General features: G+C 30.8%; 2 protein-coding genes across 2 annotated transcripts; one reads left to right on the plus strand and one right to left on the minus strand.

The window, feature by feature from the left end:
- Positions 1 to 3,888: 3,888 nt before the first annotated feature.
- LOC113869973 lies at positions 3,889 to 7,481 on the plus strand. The gene is made up of 7 exons (XM_027506555.1): positions 3,889 to 4,246; positions 5,076 to 5,190; positions 5,761 to 5,920; positions 6,003 to 6,151; positions 6,242 to 6,393; positions 6,601 to 6,715; positions 7,123 to 7,481. The coding sequence occupies exons 1-7, from the start codon at positions 4,032 to 4,034 to the stop codon at positions 7,258 to 7,260; spliced, it is 1,044 nt and encodes a 347-aa protein (XP_027362356.1). The 5' UTR covers positions 3,889 to 4,031; the 3' UTR covers positions 7,261 to 7,481.
- Positions 7,482 to 8,045: 564 nt separating this feature from the next.
- On the minus strand, positions 8,046 to 10,994 carry LOC113869983 (uncharacterized protein At5g01610). Its single transcript, XM_027506565.1, has 3 exons — positions 10,751 to 10,994; positions 9,796 to 9,850; positions 8,046 to 8,848 (listed from the first exon to the last, which is right to left on the minus strand). The coding sequence occupies exons 1-3, from the start codon at positions 10,856 to 10,858 to the stop codon at positions 8,469 to 8,471; spliced, it is 543 nt and encodes a 180-aa protein (XP_027362366.1). The 5' UTR covers positions 10,859 to 10,994; the 3' UTR covers positions 8,046 to 8,468.
- Positions 10,995 to 12,855: the final 1,861 nt, after the last annotated feature.

The following is a 12,855-nucleotide window of genomic DNA, read 5'->3' on the forward strand; positions in this document are numbered from 1 at the left end:
TTTTTCGAGGATTTTTATCTTTGGAACCAAAAGATCTATCATGCTTCATACATGATTCAGATTGATTTGCAACATTAGATTGTCCAATCGGAACATTGATTTTGATTAGAGCATTAGCAGCCGGGACATATAATTTAGTCACTATTTTTGGATTTGTAAACACATTTGGTAGTTGGTTAGCTAAACCTTGCAAATGAATTATCTTTTGAACCTCCAGTTCACACTGTTTTGTTCGAGAATCAAGATGAGATAAAGATAATTCATTCCAACTTATCTCTTTTTCAAAATATTTATTTTCTCCTCCTAAAGTAGAAAAAATGATTCATCAAAATGACAATCAACAAATCAAGCAGTGAATAAATCTCCTGTCATTGGCTCAAGATACTTTATTATAGATAAAGATTCATAGCCAACATATATTCCTAACCTTCTTTGAGGACCAATCTTAGTGCGTTGTGGTGGAGCAATAGGAACATACACTGCACATCCATAAATTCTAAGATGAGAAATATTTGGTTGTTGACCAGAAACTAATTGCAAAGGGGATAACATATGATAGCTTGTTGGTCTGATGCGAATAAGTGTTGCAGCATGCAATATTGCATGTCCCCAAGTAGAAATTGGAAGTTTTGATCTCATTAGTAATGGTGTTGCAATTAATTTTAAACGCTTGATCAATGATTTAGCAAGTCCATTTTGAGTATGTATGTGTGCTACAAGATGCTCAATATCAATCCCAATAGACATACAATAATCATTAAAAGCTCGAGATATAAATTCACCAGCATTATCAAGGCGTATTTTCTTAATTAGATAGTCAGAAAAATGAGCTCTTAAACGAATTATTTGTGCAAGTAATCTCACAAACGCTTGGTTGCGAGTTGACAACAAACAAACATGTGACCATCTAGTTGATGCATCAATCAAAATCATAAAATATCTAAATGGTCCACATGATATGTGTATTGGTCCACAAATATCACCTTGTATACGTTCTAAAAATCTTATAGATTCATTTTCAATTTTAGCTGGTGATGGTCGACTAATTAGTTTTCCTTGAGAACAAGCAACACATGAGAAATTATTTGATTGAAGAATCTGTTGGCTCTTCAATGAATGTTCACATGAATTTTCAATTATTTTTCGCATCATGATTGATCCAGGATGGCCTAATTGTTCATGCCAAATAAAAAAAATTATCATGATTTGTAAACTTCTGGTTTACAATAATGTGTGTTTCAATTATATTTATATGTGTGTAATATAAGCCAGAAGAAAAAGAAGGTAATTTTTCTAACACACATTTTTTATTTGAGATAATTTTTGTGATATACATGTATTCTTCTCTTCCTTCATTTGTTGTTTCAACATGGTATCCATTTTTGCGGATATCTTTGAAACTTAATAAGTTTCTATGAGACTTAGTAGAGTATAATGCACTAACAATGTGTAATTTTGTTCCACTAGGCAACAATATATTAGCTCTACCGGAGCCTTCAATAATTTTTGTACTACTAGATATAGTACTCACATTAGCTTGTTGCATCACTAAATGAGAAAAATATTTTTTATTTTTGAGAATTGTATAAGTTGTTGCATTATCAACAAGACAAATGTCTTGATTGTTGGTGTCGTCCATATTTCTTCATAGCAAAATAGATAAATAAATAAATTAGATACAAAAAGATGGTAAAAATTTATTATTATTCATTATAATTTATTTATAATGACTATATTAAAATTTAATTTAAATAACAATTATATCAATGAAAGAACAACTATAACTTATTTTAAACATAATTATTATTAATTTTTTATTTTTTTATTTTTTACATATTTAAAGAGAAGAAGAAGAAAAATACATTAAACATAAATTAGCATAAAAAAAAACCATAATAACTCAATAATAATAATAACTTATTTTTGGACACTTCTATCACCAATGAGATGGTCAATTTTTCCATCTGGATCAGCAAAAAAATCAGCAACATCTAAGTGAGTAACGTCCATGTGATCATAAATAGAATCATTGTCATCTTCACAAATAAAATTTGTCTCTATCTTTTTTCTTTTGTTTTTAAGTGATTCTTGATAAAGATCAATAAGATGCTTTAGTGTACGACAAATACGTGACCAATAACCTTTGCTTCCACAATGATAGCATATGTCTTTCATATTTTTGCTACTTTGAGTAGCTTTACCCTTTTCAATTTTTTCACCATTTTTCCACTTCTAGTGTGAAAATGTATATTTCTAATTATCACCACGACCATGTCCATAACCATTACCACGACCACGACTATTGTTACGTCCATGACCTCGGCCACGACCACGACTATAAGTTTGTGCATAATTATAGTAGTCACAAGTTGTTACATTCACTTCTGGGAATGGAGCAATGCCAGTTGGACGAGATTCATGATTTTTCATTAAAAGCTCATTATTTTGTTCAGCCACAAGGAGACAAGAAATTAATTCAGAATATTTTTTGAATCCTTTTTCACGATATTGCTGCTGCAGGAGCACATTAGATGCGTGAAAAATGGAGAATGTTTTTTCTAACATATCTTCATCAGTGACCTTTTCTCCACACAATTTTAATTGAGATGTGATTCTAAATAATGTTGAATTATACTCGCTAACAGTTTTAAAATCTTGCAATCGTAAATGCATCCAATCATAACGAGCTTTTGGTAAAATGACTATTTTTTGGTGGTCATATCTGTCTTTTTAAATTATTCCAAAGCACAAGTGGATCTTTTATTGTGAGATATTCATTTTTCAAACTTTCATGAAGGTGATAACAAAGAAAGATCATAGCTTTAGCCTTATCTTGATTAGATGCTTTATTTTCTTCTTTGATAGTATTTCTAAGACCTTTTGCATCTAAATGAATTTTAGCATCTAATACCCATGATAAGTAATTTTTTCCTGTAATATCAAGTGCGACAAATTCAAGATTTGACATATTTAGTACTATCATAAAAATAAAAATAAGTTAGATATCATCTAAATATTATAACGATCAAAAGTAAAAAATAAAATAAAATAATATGAAATTACTAATAATTTACTTTTATATATATATATATATACATATATATATATATATATTTTATAGACACAAATTTATATATACAATAATTAAAATAAATAATGATATATTTCTATAAGAAAAATAAAAATAAAAGAATATCGTATCTTTATTCAAGATTGTTCCTTTCTTGCAAAAATGTGTAGTAGAGCCTCCTGGTGATAACATATTACAAAACGAAGGTAAAATTGTAAGAAAGAATATAAAGAAGAATATGAAGAGAAAGAGATAATCTCAATTTCATTTCACATCTCTTCAATACAAATGAGACACCTATTTATAGGCCTAAAATTATAACTGAAGAATCATATCTTTTTAAATGAGAATTAAATAAAACAGTTACAAAATCATAAGTTACAAAAAATAAGGAAGAGTTATGAATATGGATATCCACTTATATAATAATTTATAACATAAATCAAGTTAATACATAATAGATAGACATGATGAAAATAAAAATAACTTTAAAAAAAGCAAAAAAATAACTTTTGAAAAACTAAATTAAAAGCGAATTAAATAAAAACTTATGATTTTTTATTCTAAAGAATTTAGATTTTTAAAAACTAAAATTTTAATTAATAAATAACACTTAAAAAATTATATTTTTGTTTTGTTTATGCTAATTCAGTATTATATGTGATTTTGAATATACTTTGGAGACTTCGATAACAGTTTACTACATCAAAGAAATAAAAAGTAATGAACTAACATATTATTGAGAATCTATATAATATTTGATAAAAAAAATTATTTTGAAATATTGAAACTGAACCCTAAAACTAAAATCATATATGATATTATAAAATGAAGAGCCTGCAAGAAAAGTGAAAATCGAGGGGAAAGGAGAGAGAAGAAGAAACAAATTCAGAGACATAACAGAAAGCAATAGAGGAATCGTCAGAAGCAGAGTCATTGACGAGGCTCTTCCTCTCAGCGAATGGGTGGAAGATGGAGAACACTCTCTATTTTCTGTAATCGAATAGCAACTTCTTCCTCTTCATCTTCCAAGCCCTCCCCTTTCTCTCTCAATCGTTTTTTCTCCCTTGCCACTGCACATTCTGCAATACCCGACCCGGATCCCCACGGATTCAGAGCCCCGCAATACGACCCCACCGTCAAAATCCCCGTCAAAGCCTACTTCCTCTCCACCAGGTTCCCCCTCTATCTCTTTTTCAAGTTCCTTCATTTTTCTTCTCCCTTTAATTAACACGCAAATGGGTCCTTCTCAGAATCTCCTTTCTCGGTTTTGTTTTTTACTTGTCACTTTTCTTACTGTTCCATTAGTGTTGGGTTTGGAAGAGAAAATCATGATACGTGCAAGTGAGAATTGTACTATTAATTTCGTCCTTCGATTTGGAATTTGGAGTTTCAACACCTCTATTATTATTATTCAGTTTGATGTGTAAAATTTATAGCTTTATTATTTGTGTGTATGAGTTATGGGCAACTTTTGTGTTTCTCTTTGTCCTATGTTTTAATGGACAAATTTTAGGTGGTGTACCGTAGATTTTTTTGTGTTGTTCTCCTGTAAAAATTAGAGTTTTGCCTCAGTAGTTCATGCAATCAAGGTCGACACACGTTATCAAGGTGAAACTCTAATGCAGAACATCACTTAAAGAACCAATGTTATTACACTTAAGTTTTGTCCGATTTAGAATTGTTACTCATGAATTATGTTTTAATGGTTAGTGTTGGATTTAGAAGATTATGTTATGTTTGCAATTCTGATTTTGTTGCATTTAATAGTTTTGGAATTTGGAGGATTTTTTTTAAAAAGAATTTCGTTTTAGTGTGTAAAAGTGGTTACGTATAGGCTTGAATGTGATTTATAGGTTTTGAGGTGTTCTTGGCTTTTAGTGTTCTTTTTATAATGATACATTCTGGATTTGAATGGAGTTGAAACTTTTCCTCTCACGTGTCCTTTTGTTGTCCTGCTCTCGTCCTCTATGATTTGGCTGTCTCAGATTCATAATTTTGGCAGTATAAATTTGAAGGGAATTCAGGCTGACAATCCAAGAAACATTGTTCCTCCATCTTCCCGTTCATCATCAAATTATGTTGCTTTACGGTTCTGCGACTTCAACTCGGACTCTAATGTAAGATTTTTTTAAAATTTTCTCCACAGGGACCCTTTATTATGTTTCTATAGGAAGACACAACCTTGATAACATTTCTTTAATGTTTCGACTCTGTACATTATTTTCTGCCATACTTGGTTTATTAGAATACAACACCTAACATAATACCTTGCTGATGTTCCTCTTCGGCACTGTGTGCACATCTGGACATTGGATTGGGATTATAAGGGCAGATTTTCAATCGGTTGGTATCACTGAACTTTTATGTGCATTTGAAGGTTAAGGGTAAGATTGGAGGAAATTCAGGTTCCATATTTTGTTATTTTCCTAATTTATCTTTTTGGAGTGGAAGGGTAGGTGCTGAGTAGCCCGCGCAGCATCTTAAACAGCAATGTATTCATAATCGATGATAAGTAAATTAGTGCATTCTTATATGTCTGAAAGGAAAATAATATTAGTCTTTGGTTAAAAGCAGAATTCCAGAGTTGCATTATGAGAAAATCTGTTTAAGTAGATTACATTACTTGTGCACTATAACAATATGATTGATTTAACTAAAATCTGAACAACTCAAGGCATTTGATTCAGGGACCTGGGTTTCACGTGAAAGCAAGCAACTGTCGTTACATGGTTGTATATCAGTATGGGTCAGCTGTTTTGTTTAATATTGAGGATCATGAAGTCGAAGTATACCTAGAACTAGTTAAGAGGCATGCATCTGGTTTACTTCGAGAGATGAGGAAAGATGGTAAATTTCTTCAGAAAAACTATGTAATCCATATAGCTCATCTGAATTCTGTTGCATATATTTAACATGTTCTATGTATCAGATTATGCAATAAAGGAGAAGCCATTATTAGTTGAGGACATGCAAGGAGGGCCAGATTACATAGTTCTGAGATCATTGGACACTGATGGTATCCGTATAATTGGAAGTGTTCTGGGACAAAGCATAGCTCTGGATTATTTTGTTTCACAGGTAATATGTGCCAAATGGCATCATATTTCCATAGACAGCCCTTAAAATAAAGCCATTTAAAATTTGATGTTTGTTTTCTCTGATTATCAGGTTGATGGTTTAGTTGAAGAGTTTGCAGGCATAAATCGAGGAATGGAGAAAACTGGAACCTTCACTATGGATAAGAAGAAGCTACTTCAGCTTGTTGGAAAGGCTAACTCAAATTTGGCTGATGTGATTCTTAAAGTTGGTCTCTTTGAGAGGTATTCTCAACCCCGTATTAGGAATTAGAAAAATGTGAATCTGCTAATGTATTAACATTATTGAAAATTTAGGACTAAAATATCCCTAAATATGTTAAATATTTTTTTAGACTCATTTCATCCAAGACAAACAGTAAGCAAATTCAGTTTATGAACTTGTTCTCTGCATCTGCATTAATAAGACTTGTTTTATTATGGATTAATCAGATCAGAAATTGCATGGAGGGATGCGAAGTATGCTCAAATATATGAGTATCTTCGGGAGGAGTATGAAGTTGCACAACGCTTTGGGAACCTGGATTTCAAATTGAAATTTGTGGAGGTATTTCTGCATTTTTATATATCCATATGCCCCCCCGACAAGTATTAGTCATTTCGTCTAAACAATGCATTTGAAAAATTTGTTTGAATATGAGCCCATGTGAAAATAATTTGCTTAATATTATGCACAATTCAACAGCTAGACGCGCACCAATTTTCCTTACATTTTTTAACTTGCAGTAGTTGAGATTGGTCTTTATTTTCAAATGATATTGCTAAATTAGGGACATATTTTCAACGTATCGTATATTTAGCAGCTATATTTGGACAGGAAAAAAAACTGAAGTAAAAAATCCTTGGACAACTATTCATAATTTAGCAACATAAAAAAATTGAAAATGAAAGAACTATTTTTCTCTGGATAATATTGTCGAATTAAGGCTTGTACATGGATTTGGTTGTTTGCAGCACAATATTCATTTTCTCCAAGAAGTTCTCCAGAACAGGAAGTCAGATTTCTTGGAATGGTGCATTATTGGTCTATTGACTATCGAGAATGTTATATCCTTTTATGAGATTCTTCGAGCTTCAAATACAGTTTGTTAGTAAATAGTTAGAAAGGCTGAAGCTAGATTAATCTGTTGTAGTAACAATTCTTACAATTTTTTATCTAATAAAAATTTTCCCTTTGTATTTATGATAAATAAAATCCACACCCCCTTCAATTCATTGAGCTGTATGAAATTTATTGGAAATCTGGAAATTTTTATAGCTTCTAAATTTGCTATATTTTCTGGTTACTAAAAAATGATATAAGTTTTATTCTTGAAATTATGCTTCCAAGTACTTGTATTTCTGTTTGGATAGAGGGGCATCTAGCTTGCAGCACTGTTGTAAACTATTACTCCTAGGATGGTAAAGAAAAATACTATTTCTAGAAAAAGTTAGTATAATTTTTGTTTCAAGACGGAGAAATAAGACGAGAAGGAAAAAAAAGAAGATGAATGATGTGATCGAGAGAGCTAAAAATAAGTGTAGTAGAAATATTATAATCTGACGGTAAAACAAAACCCAAGTTGCATCATACAACGTAAGAGCCGATAGAATTTCTCTGTTTCAAAATTCAATGTTTCACTATATCACATTAAAAAAAAATCCCATGTAGATCCCAGCATTCGACTATTCCGTGCATTACATGCATGGGGCAGATTTATCATATTGTTACCAAATTAATTTATTAAAATTTTAAAAGCATAACCTCATTCGTTCTTTAAGAAAGACCATGCAGACAAATCTTTGAAGGGTTTAAAGTTCGTGATTCTTTTATATCATTAATGAATTAACATGGTAACAAAAAGTTTTTAGGACTTAATATGCTGACAAATCTTTAACAGGATAATTCAGTTACAAATACATTTTAACAAATAATATAATGACATCTTAATTTTTGGAGGAAGTAGACATTTTTTGTGTGTTTGATTCATGCAACAGCCACACAAGAGCTGTTCCTTGCACACTTCTACTCTTTAAAACTAAACCTCACTTTTTAAAACCCAGTTTACAAAAAAAGACACGGTCTCGACGTGTCTGGCACCATTAGATTTCCCATTTCAGCTCGCCAATTGACTTACGTTCAATGAGACAATGAATAACCGAAAGTGCATTACATCCAATATTTATAGATAAATATTGAGAAGAGGATCCTAACTTGTACACCTACTGTGTGTAAACGTTTCCAATAATTTAGATTGAGACTATCTATTCTATAGTAATATAAATAGTAATGAAATAATAACCAACCAACATTTGTGAACTCAGAATTCAGATACTCTGACAGCATCACGAGGTGTATCATATGCATCCTTTGGCCTTGACTTCTTTACACCCGCAGTAAACCACAACTTATCAGATTTGTAACCTTCAACTGCCACATTTGTCACCTTAACCCACACAAGAACCTTTGTTTTCATTCCCTCTATTGACGAAAACTTTCCCCTTGTAAGAACCCCTTTGACACGAGTCGCATACTTCAGTACAGAAGAGTCCTTGAAGCTGACCTCACATGTAGATGGCAAGTACACAATGAGCTTACCCTTGGTTTCATCAAACTCATAGCAAATTATGTTCTGAGGAAATAGCCCTGCAGGTAAATTGTACTCTCGGAGGAGATCCGCTAGGCTTTTCAGTGGCTTGCCTGAGGAAAAGCATTGAAAGAAAAGATGAAAAAAGGGAGGGGTTTGAAAGACAGTGATGTTATTAGTAATTGCAGTGGTTTATAACCTTGTTAGTGTACCTAAATAGATATGAGATTAAGGCCATAAGGGATAGGGGTTATAAAATGCATGGATATCGGAGTTTGTTGGCAGAATCTACACCTCAAATAATCACTGTCTTGACTGTTATTTCCATGTGTAAACTTCACTAACAACTTGCTATATCCATGAAACTTAATTGGTCTTGTACAATCGTCATTACAATACTTAAATTTAACCAAAAATATACTCATAACTACCATATAATGAATATTATTACATGAAACACAAAAGGTGAAAAGCAACAGCTTGGTTGGAGAAGAGGGAACTCGGAGGTGCATGACAGAAAAGGAATTTTAATGATGAGATTTTCTAAGTTCTAACTGATACTATGGTCTCAAGATGCAGGAGAAAGTGAGTCAGTAAAAGGACAAAATGTGAAGGTCATATGTTACACATAGAACTTATTATGGCAAGTCAATGCAATGAACAGAATAAACTTGATATCCCCGTTCTAACTGATTGATTCAATGTATTTAGTGAATTTTGATGCTATGTAACATTCCATCAAAACAATGAAAGAAGATCAATGTGTTGGAAAAGAATGAAACTTAACTAAGTCAAGCAACTTCAGGTCAAACACAAACATCTGGAGTCATTGGCAACCAACTGGGTGAAGTCATTATATTAGGATCCAATTGAAAGGTATGGGGCTCAAAACTTGAGTCCCACATTGGAAGAATGGAATTCTAGTGTGGAGTTTATAAAACCTTGAGCTTTGCAACTACAGCCGTTGGCTTTTGTAGTGTGATTCTCTCAAGGTTCTTATCACAATATTTGTAAGCACGCACAAAGGAAAATGATCATGAAGGGTCAAAACCATTCTTACCTTTTAGTTTGTTGAAAATCCATTTAGCCTTTTCCTCAACGGTATTTGAGAAAGTCTGCAAAAAGATCACCTTTTTATGAGCAAAAACATGGCAGTGACATCAAAGACCACAGTAATTTTGAAGGGATAAACACCAAACAGGATTGCTCACACAAGCAGTTATCAAAATCTCACTGATTTGAAGCTGATGCCCAACTTTGTATCCAGAGTACATAATACTCTACAACGTAGTTCAATTTTATCAATTTTCTCAATGCATCTTCTTGATTGGTGTAAAATTCACGGATTACCCTTACGCGTCATACAAATTCATGTACAATTAATGACAAATTCACATATGGCATGTTGTTATCTGTCAGTAAATAACGGGACTTTCCCGTTTCCCACCCCAAATAAATGATTTACCAATATCTAAATTTTTGTTGTTCCTCCAAAGCAGCGAAAAAAAAGTCATTTCAATGGATGAAAAACAAAAACGCTTGCAGAAAAAGGCCACTGAAAATCATTCTCGTTGATTCCCCATGTCTAACTCTAACCTTATATCCTTTCACACATTTCCCCTTCTCTATCCTTGGATCAAAGTACACAGGAAACGGGCTTACAAGAAACCACACAAACCCAAATCCCAGCAAATTTCTTGAAGACAAAGGCAAATTTTAAAGCATGCCCCATTTCACACATACCACCAAAGACACAACTTTCATGCTTGCCATGCCTATTACATCATTCATTCATGGGAATAAATCACCCTAAAATGAAGAAAAAACTTATATTCAAATCTGGGGGAATCATAATCAGAAAAAACAAAAAAAGCAAGCCACCTTTCAGATCTCTGAAACTCCAAAAGGTAATAAACAATATCATGATCAGAAGCAAGGTATAACAATAAGCCAAGCCACATTTAAGAAGAAGAAGAAAATTGCAATGCAAGAAAATGAAGAAATAATATACTAACAGATATATCTTCAGATATGTTAGAGAACTCCTCCTTGGCCTTTTTGGTAATCCAAGAGCTTCCCAGTCCCACCTTCAAGCTATTAACTTTTGTGAGAGCTTTCTCCATTTTCTTCCCTTTTACTCTTTTGGGGTGCAAATGCAATGCAACCAACAATGAGATGAGAATCTCACACTACTCACTAGTTGGAGTTGGAACACAACACAACCCAAAGGAAGGAAAAGGGAAAGAGAACAGTAAAGTGTAAGTGGGTAAGTGAAGTGATAATAAAGGCTTCACCTTTGCATCAGAATTCAGAATGTCAAGCTGGCAACAAAAAAATGGACAAAGTACGCTGATGCACACACTGTTCAAAGCGCCGTTTCGCCCCACCTTTTTCCCATCCAGTGCAAATTCTTTTTATTAATAAATAAATAAAAGATTTTGATTATTTGTTAACCAGTGTTTTAGATTATTGATTAGAGGATTAATGAGTAACAAGATTTTATTAAAAGCTATGTTAGAATTTATTAGAAAGTATGAAAATAAGTGTATTATTTATAGTTTTAAAATATTTATTAATAATATGTTCTTATGAAAAAGTGGAGTGTGGATGCCCTTTTTTGTTGACGAAGCCACAAGGTAGGATCAGGGGATGCTGAAATGTGTTTTCTGCTTTTGTGTGAAAATAAAATTCAAATCTAAAAAAAATTGATTTTATGAACGCATGTCCACTTGCTTTGTACTTTTCTGGGGAGAAGTGTAGGGATCCCAATTTCGATTGCGTTGTTGTTTTCTTTCTTTATCAACTCGGCCAAGGCGTAGCCAAAATCTAGGGTACCCTTTAAATCAGCATTAACTTGTTTTTTATTTTTAAATAGTTAATAAATAATTCATTGGTTGTAATAATGAATAAATTAGCCTGACATATATCGAATATCTTATTTAAAAACAACTTTTTTCTTTAACTTTATTTATTATTTTTATATTTTCATTATTTATATTTGGTGCACCGGTAAAGAAAACAAACTTATTTCCATAAAAAATCTATCGTATTCAAAATAGATAAGGGTTGTTTTTAAGTAATTAATAATATTTAATGCCCTTTATTAGTATATTGATGTATAAAATACAAAAAATTTGTTTTTACGTGTAATAATTTTAAAAAAAAATTTAAAGTGTACTAACAAGTTTTTTTTATTCATTATACAATTTTTTAAATTTAAATAAGTTTTTATAAAATAAATTTTAAAAATTAGAGATGTATTTATTATTAATAAATATTTTATTATATTAAATAAAAATTAAAGAGGAAAGACTATATAATTAAAAAAAGTTATATAAATAAAGTATTGAAATTAAAAATATTATCTTTATTAATGTGACGTGTTAAAATTCAAATTTTAAAAATTAAAATTAATTAACATGTTAATTATTTTAATTTTTTATATAAAAAATAAAATATTTTCAATTTGTTGTGGTGTATCAACTTTAAAAATTAAATTAAATTAAAATTGAATTTCAGTGAAAATATTATGAGTGAATAAAATATTATAGATAAAAAAGTTTAAAGCAAGAAAAGTTATATAACTGAATGAAAAAAATAACTCTTAAATTTTTTATTTAAAAAAATTCAAATTTATAATATAAAAGTGAATTTTTTAAATCTTAAATAATGAAATTATACATAAAAATTATTAAAAATAACTTTACTTACCTTTGGCTAGTTTTTTAAATTTTAGATAAAAAAGAGATATTTTATAAATTTTCTAAAATATTCTTAAGTTTGTGCTTTTAAATTCCTCCAATATAAGAGATTTTTTCATTAATCACCCTTCTTTTATTTTTCTATGCTCTATCCTTCAAACATTTTTCTCTCTCTCCTTTTAAAAAAATATATAAGTTTGATAATTTTTCTTGTCATATTTAATTATGAATAGCATTTGTGAAATATGCATATATGAAAAAAAAGTTATATATGTATATATGTATATATATATATATATATATATATATATAGAAAACCACATAAGATATTAACTATTCAATCAATGTCCAAATTTTGCAACTTAAATTTACCTTTCATTCTTTGGGACCATTGCAAATGAATGATAAGATCTGAATTC

The sequence above is a fragment of the Abrus precatorius genome, unplaced genomic scaffold (genome assembly GCF_003935025.1).
Source record: "Abrus precatorius isolate BTA unplaced genomic scaffold, Abrus_2018 Scaffold6, whole genome shotgun sequence".
NCBI lineage: Eukaryota > Viridiplantae > Streptophyta > Magnoliopsida > Fabales > Fabaceae > Abrus > Abrus precatorius.

Excerpts from the sequence above, each read along its gene's own strand:
- LOC113869973 (XM_027506555.1), top strand. The coding sequence starts at position 4,032 with ATGGGTGGAAGATGGAGAACACTCTCTATTTTCTGTAATCGAATAGCA. Across the intron at positions 4,247-5,075 it reads GCCTACTTCCTCTCCACCAG|TATAAATTTGAAGGGAATTC; the intron begins GTTCCCCCTCTA and ends TAATTTTGGCAG. Across the intron at positions 6,716-7,122 it reads TCAAATTGAAATTTGTGGAG|CACAATATTCATTTTCTCCA; the intron begins GTATTTCTGCAT and ends GGTTGTTTGCAG.
- LOC113869983 (XM_027506565.1), bottom strand. The coding sequence starts at position 10,858 with ATGGAGAAAGCTCTCACAAAAGTTAATAGCTTGAAGGTGGGACTGGGA. Across the intron at positions 9,851-10,750 it reads ACATATCTGAAGATATATCT|ACTTTCTCAAATACCGTTGA; the intron begins GTTAGTATATTA and ends ATCTTTTTGCAG. Across the intron at positions 8,849-9,795 it reads GATTTTCAACAAACTAAAAG|GCAAGCCACTGAAAAGCCTA; the intron begins GTAAGAATGGTT and ends GCTTTTCCTCAG.